This window comes from Pyxicephalus adspersus, chromosome 1, assembly GCF_032062135.1.
Source record: "Pyxicephalus adspersus chromosome 1, UCB_Pads_2.0, whole genome shotgun sequence".
Classification (NCBI taxonomy): domain Eukaryota; kingdom Metazoa; phylum Chordata; class Amphibia; order Anura; family Pyxicephalidae; genus Pyxicephalus; species Pyxicephalus adspersus.
Window position 1 is genome coordinate 97,884,566 of NC_092858.1, and position 20,838 is coordinate 97,905,403.

A 20,838-nucleotide genomic window follows, 5' to 3' on the forward strand; every position below is an offset into this window, starting at 1 on the left:
CTAACTTGAAGGATCATGGGAATGCTTTAACCTGTATCCGGGGGCAACATTCACTGCCATTATTTGTAGACCCAGTAGAGATCGATCACTTGAATTAGACACTGCCATTAAGCACCTAATCTAGTTTGTTAAATATATCACTGCCATTTGAAGTAGCCAATTGACTTGACGCATGTATTAGATTGTTGGCTATAGAATCTAACCCTTCCATTGAGAAAAATCTGAACATAAACTTTGCACATACCTAAGATTTAAATTCAGTTTTCCATTTGCCATCTGTTTGTTTTTTTCGGTTTCACTTGTCTCTTTCTCTTCTGCCGCCCCCCTGCGGGCAGACTCAGGGTGAGGCTCCAGGGCAGGGTGAAGACCTTGTAAAATCTTCTGGGACAGACCATCGGGTAATCCTCCCGAAAGTCTCCATCCCAATGCCAGAGGAGAAGTCCTTGGAAAAATGCCGTCTGCACCTGCTTCCACTTCCAAAACCCCGTGTCCAATTTCTGATGTCATTTCTAATCTTTTTAGCAGTGACACTTTGGTGGCTTCTGTTCCTTTAAATACTCATTCTTTGGGACTACAGCTTCTGCTTGACTGTTCCGTGTTTTCAGCTCTGTATAAACACAACTTTTACATATGTAAAAGCAGCTTCTGTGCAGCTGGTTCTTTGGGTTTATTCAATATCCGTGCATATTATCTTGGTTCTTCTAGGAATATACTGCATGCCCCAACTATTTTATGCACTTGTTTTGTTCTCCTTAAAGCACCATTAACCTAAGACTCATGTTGAATATATCAAATAGCTGTAGGTATATAAATATATATAAATCTGTTTCAACAACTTACCAGAACTTCAGAAATCTGGGTGATCGGGCTTCTTTGTTTATTTTTAATACTATGCAGGGAAATCATGAACTGCACACCGCATACTTATTGAATAACCTGGTTCAAGAACAGTGCAGTCAGATTCTCCTCAACCTGTCATGGCTAGTCATATAAAGCAATAGTTAGTTCTCAGTTACACAGAAAATCTTAATACAGCATTAAATAACTCAGGTTCTGGTAAGGTGAAGAAACGTTTAAACACTGTTAATGATTGATTGTTTTAATATGTTATATGGATAAAACAACTTGTGTTTTAGGTTGAGTGGCCCTTTAAACTAGGTTTTATAGTTATATATGTTTGTATAAATTACTAACTGTACCACACGTTTGCATTGCACTGCCTCTAAAACTCATGCCTTTCCAAAAGCCAAGGATCTAGCAATGGAATGTGAGGATTTTGACTCTTTAGCCCCTTTTTTCTTCTATTTAGATGTCCTCATTCTGTTTTGTATATTGATACTTTTAGTCATCCATAGTGGCCTTTACCTATTCTATTACTGTAATCTCCAGGTATAATGAAAACCTTCATTCTTCAGTAGTGGAATATTGTATAGAAGTGTCCAGCAGTTTAAGGAATAATGCTTTTTATGATGTTTACTAAAATAGAGAAACTGTATGTTAAGAATGTTCCTAGATTGCAGCAGGCTTAATACTTCCAGCATCACGTTGCTTTGTACAAAAAGGTTCTCCTAACCAGTTTCTCAATTCATTGTAATAAAGCATGCATTCTTGTTTCTTCTTCTGGTTCACAGATCCATCCTAAGATTCACTTTTAACACTCCTACTAAGTATGAAACCACAGATATGCATAGTATTGTGAGCTGCTGCTTGTAAAGTTTTATGAGATCGAGAATTTAACGTGTGTGTTTTGATGCTTTTGCCTATGCAAAGCATTATTATGGCACAAATGGGAATTTCTTTAATAAAATAGTGTTTTAAAACATGTTTGACATTTGGTGTTCACAGTCATATTGTAATCAGTGAAGAGCACCTTGTTTAAAGGTTTATTTCTGGTATCAGCTTTACTCGCTTAATGTATTGAAAATAGTGGGAAATCTTGGAAACAAATTATATTTAGAATCTATATTCCTACAGCAACACATCCACTATCTGCCTATCATTTTACACAATGTCAGTTGCCCTGCCCCCAGACAATATGTCCCGCTTCCTGAGGGGCACTTCGTGCCTTTAATGAGTCTTGCTTATTTGGTAATTTAGTATGGTGTTTCTAAACTTTACCAACCCCTTTATTATGTGCCCATTGGTGTGGTTTACTATACATGTGTTACCCTTTGGTAACTAGTACTCCCTGTTTTTATACTAATGTTTTCCAAACTATCTCTTGCCATTCTAAATAACTAAAGTACTGCCTCAGGTCTGTTTTATATATTATTTCATAATTTTCACTCTCTATACGGCTACATTGAATTGACTTCATATTGCCCCATTTTTACAATTATCAGTAAATAATCTTAAAAGATGCAGGGAGAGTTTGTTCAAAGAACTTTGTCAAATTCTGTAAACTAAATATGTTACGCAAACTGCAGACTGTTTTTTCCCCTTTCTGCACATCTGTTCTCTTGAGCTTTTTATCCTTCAGAGTGCTGGTATAGCCATATTAAGGCCATTCAAATATTATATGACATTACAGATATAATACTTTAGGTTTTTTTTTTTTTAGCTCATTTGACAAATTCAGATGAGTTGTCCTCAAGTGAACCCTACAGGCTCAGAGCTTTCATGAGTGCTGCAAGTTGTGTATTTACATCCTATGATAAAATTTCTACTAATATGACTGTAATCTGAAGGATACTGCTGTATCAATGATATCTACACTAGTATGTATGCTGATTTATTATAGAAAATAATAGTTATTATTGCTTTATAATAAAGTTTTTTTTTCCTCCCCTGTTAAACAGAGTTGTATTTGCCTTTTATGTAAAATGTATACTTTATCTTTTCTGTAATATATTGCAGATGCACTGTTATACGCTATATGCTGCTTTAGTCCTTTTTTTCCCCTAATTACTATGTTTTGTTTCTAAAGTCTACTGCTCGCTTTCTTATGCTATTCCACGATTGTCCAACTCCAGTCTATGTGGGCCAGGATCTGCACACGTGTGGTATTTGTAAGATAGCAGTAAATTTAGTAAGGAATGGTTTACAAAGACTGACAAAATTATTGCTTATATAAAAATCCCGGCCTGTCTGTGAATCTCCAGGACTGGAGTTGGACTTTTCTGTTCTGTGGTAATATCCATGGACATTTTTCATAGGGCAGAAGTAACTGTGTCTATGAAAAAATGCATACATAGCAGTTTCCTATTTTAATTTTTTTTGATACTAATACCATCAATATATGTAGAAATACTAGAGTACGTAGAAGGGTTAGGTATATTTGTGGGACTTTAAAGGCAGTTCAGTACATATCACAAAATGGGGTCAAATATAAAAAAAGGCAATCTTTTATTAAACAGAAGTCATAAAAACAGTGGATGGAATTCCAAAAAAAAGTGCTCAGTACATAGCCTAGCAGTACATAGCACCAAACAATTGTGTATAACATTGAGATGTTGTAATAGATTCTGATAATCCAACACGTTTCGCAGAATTAATGCGCTTCATCAGGGATTATACAAGACCTCAATAGATAGAATGCACTATAATATAAACAAGCAGAATAATTATTACTCTTATAACCCAAATTTTCACATTTACAAGCAATACAATATAACCATAAGTACATACCAAGGGTGTAAAACCACAGTGTGTAGTATCTAGTGTGATTTGGCCTGGCATGGGATCCAGTCATGGGGAACAGGAGGACCCCCTCCAGCAGCAAGAGAGAGAGAGACGCTCAAACTGGAACCAATTGATCCACTAAATATATATTTTGTTTTTCTCTGTCAGGTATAATCACATTGGGTACTGAGTAATAATCAGCAGCTGTAAAAGTTTAAGTAACAGCATTGGGACCAATGTAAGTGCAGTGCACATGTACACATATATATGTAGAAGTGCACATAGATGTATAGAAGGTTCAGATATATTAAAACCGATATAAATATACTATAAATGCACAACTTGTATAACATGATCAGCATTGATTATAGATCAGCATAAACATAGGGGCCAATCCCCCATGTGTCACAATCCAAAGAAAAGTGTTTACAAATAGACAACACATAGACCTCCTTGTTTTGTACATTATTGGATTAGACATATCTCGGTACACACTTTTCTATGGAATTCCATCCACTGTTTTTATGACTTGTGTTTATTAAAAGATTGCCTTTTTGATATTTGAGCACATTTTGTCATATGTACTGAACTGCCTTTAAAGTCCCACAAATATACCTACCTTTCTACGTACTCAAGAATTTAGGGATGTTGGCAGTATATATCAATTGGTTTGAGTTCAGGCAACTCATTAGCTATATTTAATGTGGAAATACTAGTTAACATGTTTGCCATTGATGGTTGAAAGTATTGTGAAAAAATTCTGAAGAAAAAAATTCTCATTTAAAACTCATTTATAGATCATTTGAGTTCAGGATTTCAAAAATTAATAGGTTTTCTTGGTAGACTTGGCTGAAACTTCATACTGGTGAAGTCAGTTAACAGAGGACGTTATAGCAGAACTGAAAAACCTTTTATAAAAGAACACCAGATGGTGCAGTGCTGTATTTATTTACAATTACTGTAATATAGCTGCCTTCAATATGCTTGTATATGATGATTCCAGAATCCTCTACACAACAGATATTAGACTAGGATGAGCAGCACTGTACTGTGGCCAAAGGCTGTGTTGCGATTCACAGTGTTGTCAGTCCAAGATTTGCTTTAGGCACTGGTTGTTGGTGGGGAAAGTGTCTACAAAGTTTAAATGGCGTGGATAGCACAAGGTGGGAACATTATTGTGTCATGAGGTTCACTTGTTGCCATTAATAGGCAGGTGACCCAAGAAGCCACTAGAGATGTTGTCATCCTTCTGGCTGTGCAGGGGTATATAAATCACATAGAACAGAATTGCAGATTTATTGCAATAAATCTGTATACTGAGTTTCCTGGTTTAGGTTCTACTTTACAGAATTGTGAGCATTGGTGGCCACCAATCACTACATCATAAATGTAATATGATTGCTAAAATAGGCAGCTTTGAAGGTCATGTATACAATTTTGCTTGTATATGAGCCAAAGGAATTACTTAGAATTACCTCACAAGTCAAAATAAATGCGAAAGCAACTCAGAAATATCATGAAGAACTAATGGGCACATTACTGTAACTCAAGTGAAATTGCAAAGGCAATTTGGAAGCTTGTGAAATGATACTGTGTTGACTTGCTTCTGAGTCTGCTTTGTAAGTGAACTTTTAATGTGTAACAGAAATGTATCTGTGTAGCATACATTCTTACTTGTTTGCAGCCAATGGAAACATTGCTAGTATGATGGGATAACTACAAAAAAACAGGTAATGTTCAGCTGCATGGCCTGCAGGGTCTGCTCTACTTGGTGCTGCTTGAGAAGTTCAGAACCACACAGCAGGATCTACTCCTTGAACCACTATTTTCTCACACTTTGCTGCTTTGAGTTGTGAAAAGGTTCTCTAGTATCTGATTGAACAAAGCACAGCACCCATCTGTGACAACATGCTGTGACAACTATAACCTGATAAATGACTACATCCTGTTGAGTTGGGCCATTCTAAATTATTGCTCATTACAATCCTAATAAAGAGCATGTCAAACCCAATCACTTCCTTTTCTAGTTTTTGGATATAGTGGAGAAACCTTGGAATGTGTGGGATGTTTTGGTATATATATATATCAATACATGTATATTGTAAAAAGTCACATATGTAGTAATTGCACCAAAGATATATTCAAAATTTTTTGTACGTTGGTATAACGCTGAAAATGTATAAATGTTTTCTCATGACAAACTAATGGAACCCAACATGGGAGAGACCTTTACAATAGGCTGGATTTAACGTGATAGACATTTGCAGCTTATGTGGATGAAAGGAATGTTCATACATTTACATGGCCGTATTGTTATCGAAACCCCTATTATGAGAAAGTTGGATTGTAGCATCTATGACATATAATGAATTATTGAATGTTTCAGGGTTATTACCCAGTACTATTAGATATGTTTGTGAAGGTTTACTGTAATTACACAGGTCAACATGTCATTTTCATCAGATATAATATTATGTGGGCTTTGTTGTATTTTAGATGCAGATTTAAAATCTGTGTTTAGTTTTTCTCTAGCACGTCTAGTTTTTGTGATGCAGCTAAATATTTATTATGTGAAATTCATTATAAATAGCCTTAACATATTACAACATTTAACAAGTTTTCTTTTTTTAAGGTTAGAGGCTGCACTAACTGCGATTGATTTCATTTGCCATCATGCCTAGAATTTCCCTTAATGATCTAGACGGTTTCTGTCATGTGTGAGGTTCATTCACGACGAAAGCACAACGTTGCCAAATTACCACAAAATTTAAATAGATATACAAATTATATTTCGGCTGTCCACTTAGTGACTAGGATAAATCTTGGGCTCCACATGTCATCTGTACCAGTTGTTCCAACGGACTGCGTGACTGGCTAAATCGGCGTAAAGCAACAATGCCATTTGCAATCCCGATGGTGTGGAGAGAACCGCAAGACCATGTAATCGAATGCTATATTTGCCGCGTCAACAAAAGTGGATTCTCAGGTAAAACTAAGCACAAAACTGGATATCCCAGCCTTGATTCTGCAATTAGGTCTGTTCCCCATGATGATTCATTGCCAGTTCTAGTACCGCCACATGATGGACTTGCTTCTGTAGAAGGTGATCAGGAATGTGCTGGAGTTGCAGCCAGTTACAACCCCCAATCATCTGATCCTGACTACTTGACGATGAAGATTCAGAACCAGAGACCTTTACACAAGTAGAGCTGAATGATCTCGTTTGTGATCTAAATCTCTCTAAAGACAAAGCAGAACGTCTTGCTTCAAGGCTTAAACAGAAGCACTTGCTTGCAATGGGTTAACTGTAACTCACTACAGAAAACAAAGTCATAACATGACAACGTTCTTCACTAGTGATGGCTCACTGCTACTGTTAGGATATAAATGCACTCTTTAACAGTTTGTCACAAGAGCATGTTCCGTCTGAATGGCCTATCTTCATTGATTCCTCTAAAAGAAGCTTGAAAGCAGTCTTACTGCATATTGGTAATTCCAAACCAAGTTTACCGATAGCCAATTCTATTAACCTAAAGGAGTCCTATGACAACATGAGGTTACTACTTGAAGCAATCCAGTATAAAACACACCAGTGGAACATCTGTGGGGATCTAAAGGTCATTGGCTTGCTGATGGGAATGCAAGGAGGATTCACAAAATTTTGTTGTTTCCTATGCCTGTGGGACAGCTGGTCTATGAGAGACCATTATGTCAAGCGTGTTTGGCTACCAAGAGATACCTATAAGCCCCGAACAAGTAGTGCCAAGTTTCTGCCTCTGGTTGATCCACATAAAATATTTCTTACACCTCTCCATATCAAGTTAGGCTTGATGAAGAACCTTGTAAAGGCCATGGGTAAATCAAACTCCATGATTTTTCAGTACCTTGTTGAGAAGTTTCCAAACATAAAAACTGAAAAAATGAAGGAAGGGATATTTAAAGGGCCACAGATCAAGTCTGTTTTGCAGGATGATGTTTTCAAACAATATCTCTCAGCAGCTGAGCTAGAAGCTTGGGATGGATTCAAGTGGCTGTGTGAAAATTTCCTGGGCAACCATAAGTCTCCTGTATACAAGGAAGGAGTTCAGAATCTGCTTGATTCATACCAGAAACTGGGTTGTTGCATGTCACTAAACATACATTTCTTCCACTCACATCTAGAATTCTTCCTAGAAAATCTTGGTATGATAAGTGAGGAACAAGGAGAACGTTTTCACCAGGACATTCAGTTAATGGAGCACCACTAACAAGGTTTCTGGAATGAAAGTATGATGGCTGACTACTGCTGCATGCTGTACCGTGACAATCCAGACAATAAATACACAAAAAAATCTAATACTCTAAGCATTTCTGAAGAAACAATGATACCAGACTGACAGTGTTCAGTAGATCTATACCAGAGTGTACCTTATTTTACTTCACACTGAAGATGTATTAACACTCACTTCAATGGTGCTTACGTTTTAGTACAAAATTTAGTACATGCACATACAATGTTAACTATTTTAGTAATCATAACTGAAATCTGCTCAAAAAACTGAAGTAGAAAAGCTTGCTGTGGTTTCTGATGATTATCAAAATTATTTTTTGTTGACCTGTGTTATTATAAACTTTTGGGGTCCAAAGTCACACTTTTTATTATAATTCACTGCGCTTCACTACTCTGTCCAATACAAATATACACACTTTAAGTATTGGTTAATGACCATTCAGGTGAGGTTGAAGAGAATGTATACTTTGACTTTAATTTATATTACACAAGTATTTCTAGAAATAGATAGCAGGTAAACAAAGATAATTCTTAGACGTTCGTTTAAACTCATTTTGCTTTTTTTGTGCAGCCTCCCTTGGTGAAAACACAAACAGTGACCATCTCCAATGCTTCAGCCACTGAGAAAGGACAAATTCCTACTAAGGAGGTCCCCTTGGTACACACAGAGACTAAAACAATCACCTATGAAGCCGCAAAAGTAAGTACTGGCCTTTAGGCTTTGGGGCTGTAAAACGGCACTGAGAATTCCTAAAGGAAGCATTCAGAGTCCAGTTATTCAGAACTAGGGGTGAATACCAGGAAGCAGTGATTTTAAAATCTAGTGCTTTTTGGACATTACCAATACACAGTACATCATATCACCAAATATATCCACCATTTATTGTACATTCATTTTAATATCTGAATTTGAGATCTACTCATATCAAGTGAAGTGACACATGCACTTTCTTTGATGAAATATTTGCTAAACTCAAAGTTTACACAATGGTTGTGCACTCTCCCTGTTGTCACATGATAACACTCTGGTGATTGGTGGCTTGGGCAGAGTCCTGAAGCATTGACACAAGCTGCTCTACCCAAAAAGTATTGTGTATTTACGTGGAAAACAGACTGTGGGGGGGGGGTTGAAGAAATGGTAAGTTGAAAGGACTATCACAGATAGTTGCACATTTTGCACCTAGTCCTATCACTGATTTATACAGCCTGATACAAACGTTATGAATACATTTATTTTATGTGCATTTGCACAAGCTTAGGTCTATTTTACAATCAGATTGTAATTTTTTTAGTTAGCATTACACCCACCTGGTATGCTTTGTAGTATTTATTCTTGTGCCAACTTTTGCCATCTTTCTTATTGAATAGAACTAGTAGTATAAAAACAATGCAGCAATTTATATAGAAGCTATGGGGTATATTGTCCTGGCCTCACAATTATTCCTATTTCAACAGAATAATGATGTTAGCAATGACGGAGAACCTGGAATTCTGCTTGCTGCCCACACCATTACCTCTGAAACAACCAGCAGTACCACCACAACCCAGATTACTAAAGTAAAGTGTTCCGGTTTATTTCACATTATTAAAAAAAAAAAGTTTCTCTGTTGTATATATTTAAGGATTGTGGTAGGTATGTCAGCTCTGCTGTGGTTTCTGTTTTCTAAAGAAAGTATAATTGTTGGGAAACAACGTTTTTTGGCTGTCATGCTGATGTTTTGTCTTCAGTGTTTTCTAAGTGTTTGACCTAGTACAGGTAAAGGGATAACCAAAACTTATTTATAGGTAGTTTGTTCTGGCTCTGCGAATAAAACTATTACAGCCGACACACCAGGCAAATCTTATTTATATAAGGATCAGCAATGGCAACCCCATACATTTCTCATGCCAAAAATACTTTAAACAGATCTATAGTCATCAAGTTTTGTGCGTGTGATTTAAAGCTTAGAGAGTGATAGCAGACAGCTGTACGTGAAATTTTTGGAGATGTCCGCAGTGCTAGGGGTTATGTGATCACATGCTGGCTTAATGGCTCAGACTGGCCATGAGGTTGTGGTGGGATTACTGCTTCCTCGTGCCGCTGAACGGCTGCCTTGGGAAAAAACTGCAAATAGCATTTCTATAGAATATTAATGGAAGTGAGCAGGACCTGTACCACGTACTGACAGAAGCAGAACATTTCCCAACAACATATACTGGGGCAGCAGAATCCAAACTGTATAGAGCTGTACAGTAAGTGCTGCTAATTAGAGGTAGTGAAAGCAAACCTTTGCCTGTGCTGGGCAAAGCAAAATGGTTTTTATTCCAAAATAAGGGGAATGGTAAGTTCACTTTTAACAAAAAGATCAGTATTGGGGATCACTCCCCACCATTTGGAATATATCACTCCACTAAAATCAATCCAATACCAGCCAGGTTTCAGAAATTATATCATTTCATCTCTCTCATTATTATTAGTAATAAATAAAATACCTGGTTACATTTTCCAACCTCCCCTCATGCTATAGATAGGAATATGCTCTGTTTATTAGCCTTCATTAGGATTTTCTATTGCAGTAGAGGTACTTGTGTAGTCACGTGTCATCTTTTTCTAAATTGAATCGACTTGTTTTCTGTAGACTGTGAAAGGTGGCATCTCTGAGACTCGAATAGAGAAGAGGATAGTTATCACTGGTGATGGAGACCTGGATCATGACCAGGTAAGAGTCAAACATTGATGACTTGTACATTATGTGTCAGACTAAATAGTTTATTCAAGTCTTTAGGGTACTCCTTTGTTTTTGGTTAATGCCTAAACGTCACATCTCATCAGGTTTTGGTTCAAGCGATCAAGGAAGCAAAGGAGCAGCACCCTGATATGTCGGTAACCAAAGTGGTGGTCCACCAAGAGACTGAAATAGCAGAGGAATAATCGTTACAGGTAATCTGTAAACCTATCAATCAACTCTCATTGAAAAGTCATGTGATTATATTTCCCACATAAACAACATAATTCATTAAAACGTAAAGGCAAGGTAATATTTAAAGTAAAACTTTGGATACATACAGTAAGCACGGCCTACTTTTTTAGTTGCTGAGCTTTTATTCAGATATTGCTGTACTGCAGCATTACACTTGGATCCCCATTCCCTGTAATCTGGTGATCTGGTACACACCACTTGATCATACTGGAACACCGAAAGGCTAATGTAAAAGTAAGGCTAGGTACACACTTGCAATTGTTCTTGCCTGATAATCGGCTCAGGGCCCATAACAGACGAGAATCTAGCGTGTGTACAGCGCTCGTCGTCCATCATCCAAACAACCGTCCTGGCAGATCCACAGATCGTTATTGAAGTGAAGAGAGAGCACAGCGGGGTTCCACTCTGTCGTTCTCCCCTCCCCTCACCATAGAGCAGAACGGTGCTGTATGTACAGCACCGTTCATGCATCGTGCAGTCATTGGAAAGGATCGTGAAGGATCCTTTCCAACGATAATTATTGAATGTGTGTACATAGCCTAAAAATATACAGATTACACAGGACATAAAGCTTGGCTTGTTCAGACTTTCAGTTTTTTCCAGAGGTGCTCCTTTCCCCAGCCAGCCCTCCAATTCCCCTTGAGTATTTTTGAAATAAATGGGAGTGCCTGCGATCCCCCATTTTTTTTTTTTTACAGGCATTTGCGATTGGCTAAATCAAGACGGTTAAAATCTTAGGATCTAGAGGAATACAATGAGAAAATGGTATTATCGACTATGGTGTGATGAGTGTATTGATGTCACATTTGTAAATCAAGCACGCCATGGTACGCTGTGCATACTTGTACATTATGGCAAAAAACAATGAATTCTGCTATAGAGTGAAATTAGATTCTTCTCTGCATTTAGAATTCCTAATAATTCATGGTCCCAATCTGGGTGATAGTCTGTATGGGTTGTCAAATTACGGGGTGCATCTCCAGCAGGTACACAGACAACAATAATAACTTGACGGAGGGTCGAACCTGTCCCTACTTAATCCAAAACTAATAACAATCTTCCTTAACTTCATGGTTGACACCAATCTTCCCTTATTAACTACTTTTAATGTTTTCAGGTCATCATCTCAAACCTAAATGTGACCACAGAAATGATGATATATTTCACAGAAAACCAGCAAGTTTCCTCGCGATGCCCCCACCCCTGGATATATCACTTGGCAGAGGTCAACATGAATGACTTGGATACACCCATATTCTCTTCTAAAGCAATATTTACCTCTCTCCCTCATATTCATCCAACAAAACCTTTGTAGCCTCGACCTGGGAGGATTTCAGATTTGGACAGATAAAACAATAATTTATAAAATGTCATCACTTCACCTCTCCTGAATAAAGTGTTGTTGCATACTGTGAATGACGAATGTAAACTTGTACATCTGGTACACTGGAATTGTCAGTCTAGACACTGTTCACATTGCTGACCTGTCTTCTATTTAGTAATGGAGTGAGGGAAAGACAGTATGGTGCTATAGTTTGCAGTGCACATGTTGGATTTAGTGTCCACCACCTGTGTAGAGAAGTTTGTGTTTGTCATCTCTGCCTTATTTAGGATCACTGAAGTTATACTCGTGTCACTCTGTGTAGGAGACAGTCCAGGTCATCACCCTTCTCTTTATTGTGTCACACTTGGAATGCCTGTTCTCTGTTATCTTTATGTGTTACATTACAGTGCAAGACACAGATTGTGTATCTTCCTTCTGTCTGGTATCAGTGTTTTCTCTGCATTGGGTGGATTAACATGCCTGCCCCAAAAATCTTCATTGAGCGGATGAATGAGTTAGGCATAAGAATAAGATAATATATCCTGCATTTGTTTTTGGAGTATTGGGAAATATTTCCCAAACTTTCACCTACTCGTACCCTACATAAGGAGGATACAGGGGTGAGGGTCATTTTACCGAAACAATAATTATGTGTGAATCCTACTTTTTTACCCATTTTCTTATATTTGCTATTATTGGATCTCATTCAAAGAAAACAAAAAAAAATAAAAAAAGACAGATCTCATGATGTATTATTTTCTACTTTTAAATAATGAAGGATATTTGTAAATGTGGTTCAATTTTTATATATGCAGATGAATTGTGATAGGTCGTACTTTAGCATATTTTATTGGCTTTTAAAGTGTGAAAAGTACATTTTCATCATGTTGTTGCAAGGTTGCAAGATTACACATTGAAGTAAATATTTGTAGCTTCTGACATGGGTTTCTGTGTGATTCTTTTCTCCCTTTATTGGTACAACTGTTATAGTTGAACTCCAGGTAAATGAAGCCACGGATGAAATGCATAAATAAAAACTTCTAGCATACAAAAGGATTAGCATTTCCTGAGATTTACACAGCTCTGCTACACAGTGCAGCCAGGAGACAATTCTCTTACTCTCTTAGGTCTGGTCCCTACCCAAATCTGTGACTGGACAGCAGATTGACAAATTCATCTGTCTGACAGCCTGTTCTTTTCTCCTCTTCCCCTATCGGTATGCAATGAATCACAGCTGATAAGCTTCATGTGCAGCTTTTCCCATCCCAATTTAAGCTCTGCTGTACAATACACTGCAAGCATTGAATGTAATGAATGTAATGGCCACACAGACTCATTTGTATTATACACATTTCATTGTTCCCATTTTTAAGAGAAATAAGTATTTGTATAATGTACAGCTTATATAAATTTTTTCTGTAAATTATATACATACATATATAATACATCAAATTCTGAGAAGATTCTGCAACAGCAGACAAATGTGGCAAATCATTGCAAATGTAATGCTGATAAACTACATATGTACTGGTCAGATTTTTTTTTTTTTACAAAGTTCCAAGATGCAGAGCCCCTACCCCTTCCAGATGTGCTGTAGTGGGATGCCTTCCTGTCACATGTGGGACAAATTTTTACCAATGAGGGAAACGACCGCACATACATGTCTTGCAGAGTGATAACACTACATCAGCTTGGGAAGGCTAATATACAATAAAGCTGACAAATATGATGATTCCAGTACACAACTGACCTGTCCTCTAATAGTAAATAGTCATACATAGATTGTATGGTTTTATACTGGCACACAAGGGGTTAAATACAGCTTTCTTGCTGCTTCATTGGATTGTGTCATCTGCTTCCAATTGCTGTTTGCAGAAAATTCCTGTGAAGGAGGAATAGGGAGGGATCTACACAGAGGAATGTTAAGGCTTTCTGTACATTTTATCAGTCTGCTAATTTTATATATTTCCAAGTCTACATCCCCTGACAGTGCTGGAAATAGCACCATCTGACATAGATTTTGTGTTCATGGCATTTTACAGCCTCTTCTGAAGTATGAACAAAGGATTTTCTATGTAATAAATGTCCCTATAGTGCGCCCTCTAACACTACAGAGTTTGTTCATAATATGATGTGGGGACAGAAATATCAATTTCTCTATTATCATTTTTTTTTTTAAATGTTAAGTTTGTGGTTTAGTTCAGGCACCATTTTCCATTACCTGACGTTGTCGGATTATGTCGGACTTCATACAGTTAAGAAATCCTTTGTGTTTGCACAGAAAGCTGATCTCTAGAGGTGGATCTGTGTGGATGGGAAGTGTTTTTTCCACATCTGGATCCAATCACCTCCTCCCCACATGGGCGCCGTTCAATGGAATACTTAACTCTCTCCGACGTATCATTAAACTCTTCATATACGTGTGTTGTACTACATGAGTGATGTATTAATACATCTACTGATAGTAAACAAACCATAAAACCACAAACTTTACTAATGAATGGAGAGGGACTTTTGTTTTCATTGCTGTCCCCATTAGGGAGCTTTTCCTGTCACTTCCTACAAGACATAACAGAAATTGGAGGTGGACTGGAAAATAAATGTGTGTAGTTTTTTAATAAATGTAATGAATGCCCATAACACAAGTTTGTAGATAAAGACTTCTTTCAAAGGCTTAAAAATGGAATGGGAACACTTCATATGAAATTTTATACAAAAGTGTTTAAACGGTTGGGTCCAATGGCTTCTAATCCAGCAATGTTTCCATTTAGGCCACCTCAGGCACAGTCTCTTGGCTGCTTTCTCTGGTTCCTTTAGTCTCTGTAATAACAATTACTTCTGTGCAATTCTCTTCTCCATTTTCTAGTCTTGGCCAGCTGCGACATTTTGTACCCCTATGGGGTACTTCAACAGCCCCTTCTCTTGTTGTTCTCTCTCCTGTGTTCAGCCTAATATCAGAGCTGTAGCACCGCTCGGTTTCCTTATGTCTAAGCCTTCCCGCCAGTTGTGGTAAAGATGAAATACATGGATCTGAGTGCAGGCTTACCAGAGACACAGACAGGTCATTAATAGGTGGGCACAAAAGCTGTGCCCTGATTAATATATTCCTCCTGTTGTCTAACTCCCCAGAGCTGTCACTCCATGTATTTTGAGTTTGCACTTTAACCCCACTGCTGGCAGATAGAGCAACGTCTGTGTGCCCTCGTGTCACTACCCTGTTTTGGAGAAGTCTCCTTGTCTCCATATCCCGGTTTTCATACAAAAGTGTGTTGGCGCATATAAACACAAACAGTCCAAACCCCATTATAACTGGACCAATCAGTTTCAGTTTTTCCACAGATTGTTGTCGGGGCTGTGGGGGTGGGATGGATGGTGAAGGGCTGCTTGATTTGTGTGGCCAATACCCAACCACGGCCACAATGAGCCCTATTAAAACAAGAAGAACCCCTAGAAATACAAAAGCTCCGGGCACAGAGCGAAGGCGCAGCTTCCCCTTAGGTGGAGCATCTGGTGGTGGAGGAGGGGAACGGCATCGGTGGAATAAATTTAGAAAGCGATGAAACACATGTACATCCAGGTGATGAGTGGTTAGGCGCTTCATGTTGGAGAAGATCTGGGGGAAAGAAGAAAATGTGTCAGTGTGTGCAAAAAAGAAATGTTCAATGTGGGATTATAGCTTTGATGGAGTCCCACTAAAGGCCTTTACTTCCAGCCATCTGATACTGGAAATGGACCAGGTGCAGGATCCACCATGAAGCCCAAGCCCCTAGCTGATATTCCTTATCATCACTGTATGTACAATGTCAGCTCATAACTCCTATATTTATTACAACTCTTCCCTTTATGGTGGACATATTCTCAGTTTGCACCCAGGATGGTGTATGAATGTTCCCATGGCTTATGTAGTACACACAACCAAAGCTTTAAAAATGGAGTTTCATATGGGCATCAAACTCTTAAATTACAGACAAATCAGAGTCGTACAGATCCTTTGGTTATTTTCTTACCTGCTTTCAAACAACCCCAGAGCCAGTCTAAGGTCATCTGAGCGGCATTATGGCCTCCAAAGCTCAATCATTGGAAGGCCTAATTAGTACCAGGCAAGGCACTTGGACTCTTGGAATTGTTATATATTTATATATATATATATATATATATAAATATATATGTGTGTGTGTGTGTGCCAGCTTTGTGAATTGAGCCTATAGTCCATGACTTCTATGCACAAACTGATTTTAAGTGTTAACTATTTTTGTACTGTTTCTGAATGCCCAGTTTGTGAGTCCCTCCAGCACCGTTGATATTTTTATCTAAAGGAGCAGACATGCTTCATTATGTTACAATTTACTGATCTTATTTACGTAAATACTTCCTTTTTTTTGCTCAGCTAGCACTGCAATCCTTATAGCTGTTTTGTCACTTGTTGCCAGGAAACATAATATTCCATACAAGGTTAGTGGTGTCCAGTCTGGTGTACATGATGGTGAAAGCTGCACAACCCATCCCTCACGGATTCTATAAAACTTCACAGCACAGGAAGCAACGTTGGGTTTTTCTGGCATTTGGAAGCTATGAGTGCACTGTGCCAAGCACAACTTTAATTGGCATATTGTTCAATGTCTGAAGGAAAGCCAAGTTAATAATTTGTCCTATTACTTGTTTGTCACTGCGTATGAAATTTTCCCACACAAGGATAGCCAGCGATGTCCAGGGAAATCCTTGGGCCAGGCCTTATATGGCATTATAGGGGAAGAAGGCACCAACATTGCTTGAGGAAGGGAACAGAGAAAACAGCAAAAGAAAAAAACATTGGCAAGAAGATGATACCTCGTTTTGTCTGAGATTCTCAGAGAAATCTATTAAGTGCTTATAAAATATGTCTTGTGGTCATTACCGGTCATATGTATGGCTAAGATGAAGACCAAATAAGCAACATGTACAGGGCACCAAAAAAAACGAGGTTGCCGTTGCTGCCATTGTCTTTGGAAAATGTTTGTTTCCTAGCTGTCATGCTGATCCAAACACTTTAATTATTGGACAAGAAAGAGTATACAGATGGAGAGCTCCAACTTCACTTGCTGCATGCTTGTTCTGGGTCAGTGACTCAAATAATTCTGGATCCAATGAGAGCAAAACAACATTTACATAAGGATGTCTGCAATGGTAGACTATCACAGTGCAGGTATCAATTATCTGCACTTGTGGATTGAAACACACAGTCCACAAGCCACTAAATATGGTAGACTGGTAAGTCTACCAACTACTAAACACACTAAAGACCTCATGATCCAGGCACTGCTTTATACATGTTGGTATACACTGCAGCCTGTGCATATAAAGTGTTATTAAACTATAAATATCAATATTAGTAAAACTTTATTAAAACACGTTGCTGCATCAGACGTTAATATTCCAGTTCCTAACCTGTGGAAAACATTTGAATAGTATGGTACATACCTCTATATATATTACATCAGTATAAAGTGCTTCCTGTGACAACCTTCTGCTCCTCAAGCATTTTTGCAGATTCTTCCCTTAAAAAAATCCTTTTTTTATTCAGAATGCTAGAAATGGAATTTCTCTGCCATCTTTACACCTGTACCACATGAGATGGAAAAGTCTGGCCACTGCAGGCTCCGCTTGTTCTCTATTCTTGTACACTCCTAGGAATGAAAGTTTGGGTTAAGAATCTGAGTTTCTGGAACAGGGAGGAGGCATGAGATGGGAAAAGGGGAGGAGGACATTGTTAAAGGGACAGAAGCACAATTTCTGACTATGAAAAGACCAGAAACCTACCTTCTACAATACAGTGCACTATAATACTATTGTACTGTAAATGTATGACTCTTATTGGCGTTATATTGTTAGATATATAAAATATACCAATATGAATAAAGAACAGTCATTCCTGTAAAGTATGACTGCAAAGAAACTGATGGTGCTGCTATTCCTGACTCTGAATTGCTAGTTAACTGACTGCTTCTGTTTTGTCCACTTTCTGAGTCGCTCGCCCACAAGTAGATTAGAAAAGTTAGAAAAAAAGTCAAAACCTCTTATCTCCAAATTGTTCTATTTCAGTAACAAAGTATTGAATGATAGTAAGTGGTAGAGGTTGAGATGGTAATAAGGAGATTGTAGTAACCATAACGAGATGTAAATGGTGTGTGTGTGTGTGTGTGGGGGGGGGGGATCAGTAAGCTCAGCAGCATTGATTCTTCTGCAAAATGTCCATGTAAATGGCAAAAATTCCATAAGGTTGTATGTCATTATAAAGTATTTATTACAAGTCTCCCTTGTGTAGAGATTGTGCTGCTATTGTGATGTGATGTCTGTAGCCACAACCGACTCAAGTGACACTCTACATCAGTGTTATTCAAAAGGGTTACTCCAGAGGATCCTTGAGCAATTTGTGTTCCTCAGGTCACCACTAACACCAATGATCCATATCGCTGTGTGTAAGGCGACATTTTTCCCAAAGGCCATCCCCTTCCCCAATGTAAAAAGGGTTGTGAAAAGGTACTCCATATATACTATAAGACACTTGATAGTCTATGCAACAAACCAGAAAATTGTGATTTGCCATTCTTGGTGCATCTTTATGGCAACATACAATGGTTTGTGGCTCTGCCCCCCAAATCCCATGTCTATGAGTCTTGTCTCACTCCTGGCTTCCACCAACCTTTGTAGATGTCAGCAGCATGCTGTATAATGTGTATGATGCTATAAAGACACAACAACATCTGGGGGAATCCATCACACCAGTTACTAATAGTAAGGACAGGCACGGCTGACAATCACATAGATGATGAAGGTGAAGCCTGGTATACTATTGACCTCCAGAACTCAACTATAGTCAGAAAGCCCTGTCAGTTCTCTGTCAGTGAATTATATAGATGATGGATGAGGGTCATATTGTCATTTTACAGATAACTTCTAAAAAATAGCTTGCATCTAAACCTTTTTCTGGGTCAACCAGGAGAAATGTTATATTGTGGCCTGGACTAGGTGAAGTAACATCCAATGAGATGAGATTTCTGCCCAAAAACCTCAAAACTTTTCCCCTATACTGTGCTATGTAATATTTGCCTTGTAGCCTTTTTATTTAAATTCCACAAGGTGAGATGTAAGATCTCTGAACTCGGGTGTATGGACTGATTCTGGGACAAGAAGTCTGAAACCACAAGAAGGTGGATTGGTCTTTCTAATGTCAGGCTTATAAGGAGGATCATAGTCATATGGGCCAATATAGAACAATCACAATGACTGAGTGTGTGAAAGAAGAGACATTCATCTGTTTAGAAACTGGATCAGTGATACCAGAAAAAAATGCAGCCCAGCTTGAAGGAGCAATTCTGTTTTAGTACTGGCTTGTAAGAGAAACAAGCAAGGAAATGTGGACACTTCTACATAACTGAATGGTATTTGACATATCTGATTATATAAGTCTCCAGAAAGTGATCACCATTAGCAGCTGGCAAGGGTTGAGGCGGGTGGCCACCCTGTAACCAGACCATAGTCACCTGACCAGGTGAAGCATCACTACTAACCATATGACTGTGTTCAGGCTTTATGATTGGCTGCTCAAACCAAACACTATCGCAGTCACACGTTCCCATACCCCAAAGCACAAGGTATTGTTGCTGTGTAACGAAAGCAGAAGCTTTGGGGAAGCTACGATCACTTGCATGGGTAACATGTTTTTTTTTAAACTTTTTAGCAAACAAAAACATTTGTTTTATATTTTTATGGACACCAACAATGGCCCTTACATGAATAAAAGGCTTAACTTTACTCTGACATAATTGGTGCAGTTTTTATTTTACTCCCACTGATGGGACTCTCATTAACACCAATGCCAACACTTATATTTACCTTTCACTGATGGGCTGTTTTTACTTCCACTTACACCAATAAATACTTTTTTTTTTTACTCATACGGAATCCTTTATCCCATCATCTATTATGTTTGTGTTGATTTTTAATTTTTTTTTAATCCAATTACTTTTAATTTTTTTCTAGTTTTTCCTGTTGAAGTATATATATTTTGGCATCTTTGCATACAATCTTCATAAATTGAACAAAATCTTTATTTCATTTGTAAATACCTCTGCAACACTAACCCATAGCAGCCAATCAGAATCAGTGCACATCACTGACATCTGCAGCCAACCAGGGTACACTAAAATACTCACCTAGCTCATTCTAAGAGCCAGCATGTCCGTATGTCTTCTACCTGCTACAGAATAACAGAAGAAGAGTTAAACACAAAGTATTGTCCACTATGTTACAGAAAACTTTGTGCATTAGTCTTTTGAATCACACCTGGTAACAACCAAGACGGCACAAAAAATGCAAGCTGCCCACTTAAAATTGGAATTCCACTTTTTGTACAATTTAAAAAAAAAAAATTCTAAATAAACATTGTAGAGGATTGTTGTCAAACTGTTAACACTTAGATCTTGATATACCCTTCAACAATCTTCTAGTAATTGTAGAGGTTTCCCCATGACAGTCATGAGGCTCTTAGCTCCTGTGTACAAGACTGGTCACTACAGCCTTCATTATTTCTATTCATTGACTGGTCCTGTCAGCACCCCTCTGCAGATATATAGTGAATAAAATACGAAGAGACTAAGAATTGAGTGCTGGTGGGGCCTAAACTG

The 20,838-nt window shown here is 38.0% G+C and overlaps 1 protein-coding gene and 1 long non-coding RNA gene across 16 annotated transcripts in view; one reads left to right on the plus strand and one right to left on the minus strand.

Moving 5' to 3' along the window:
* Window positions 1–13,114, plus strand: part of LOC140336694 (protein 4.1-like) — an 81,433-nt gene extending 68,319 nt beyond the window's left edge. For 14 of the 15 annotated variants that reach the window (XM_072420035.1, XM_072420026.1, XM_072420044.1 and 11 more), the window contains 5 exons: window positions 8,463–8,591; window positions 9,347–9,448; window positions 10,510–10,590; window positions 10,704–10,811; window positions 11,969–13,114. In XM_072420035.1, coding sequence (XP_072276136.1) covers window positions 8,463–8,591; window positions 9,347–9,448; window positions 10,510–10,590; window positions 10,704–10,802 — 411 coding nt within the window. In that variant the 3' untranslated portion in view covers window positions 10,803–10,811; window positions 11,969–13,114. The remainder of the gene's footprint in view (window positions 1–8,462; window positions 8,592–9,346; window positions 9,449–10,509; window positions 10,591–10,703; window positions 10,812–11,968) is intronic. The other variant, XM_072420053.1, reaches the window with a different exon arrangement.
* Window positions 13,009–19,353, minus strand: LOC140336822 (uncharacterized). The gene is made up of 2 exons (XR_011921944.1): window positions 17,633–19,353; window positions 13,009–15,788 (listed from the first exon to the last, which is right to left on the minus strand). It is a non-coding gene; the product is annotated as an uncharacterized lncRNA (long non-coding RNA).
* Window positions 19,354–20,838: the final 1,485 nt, after the last annotated feature.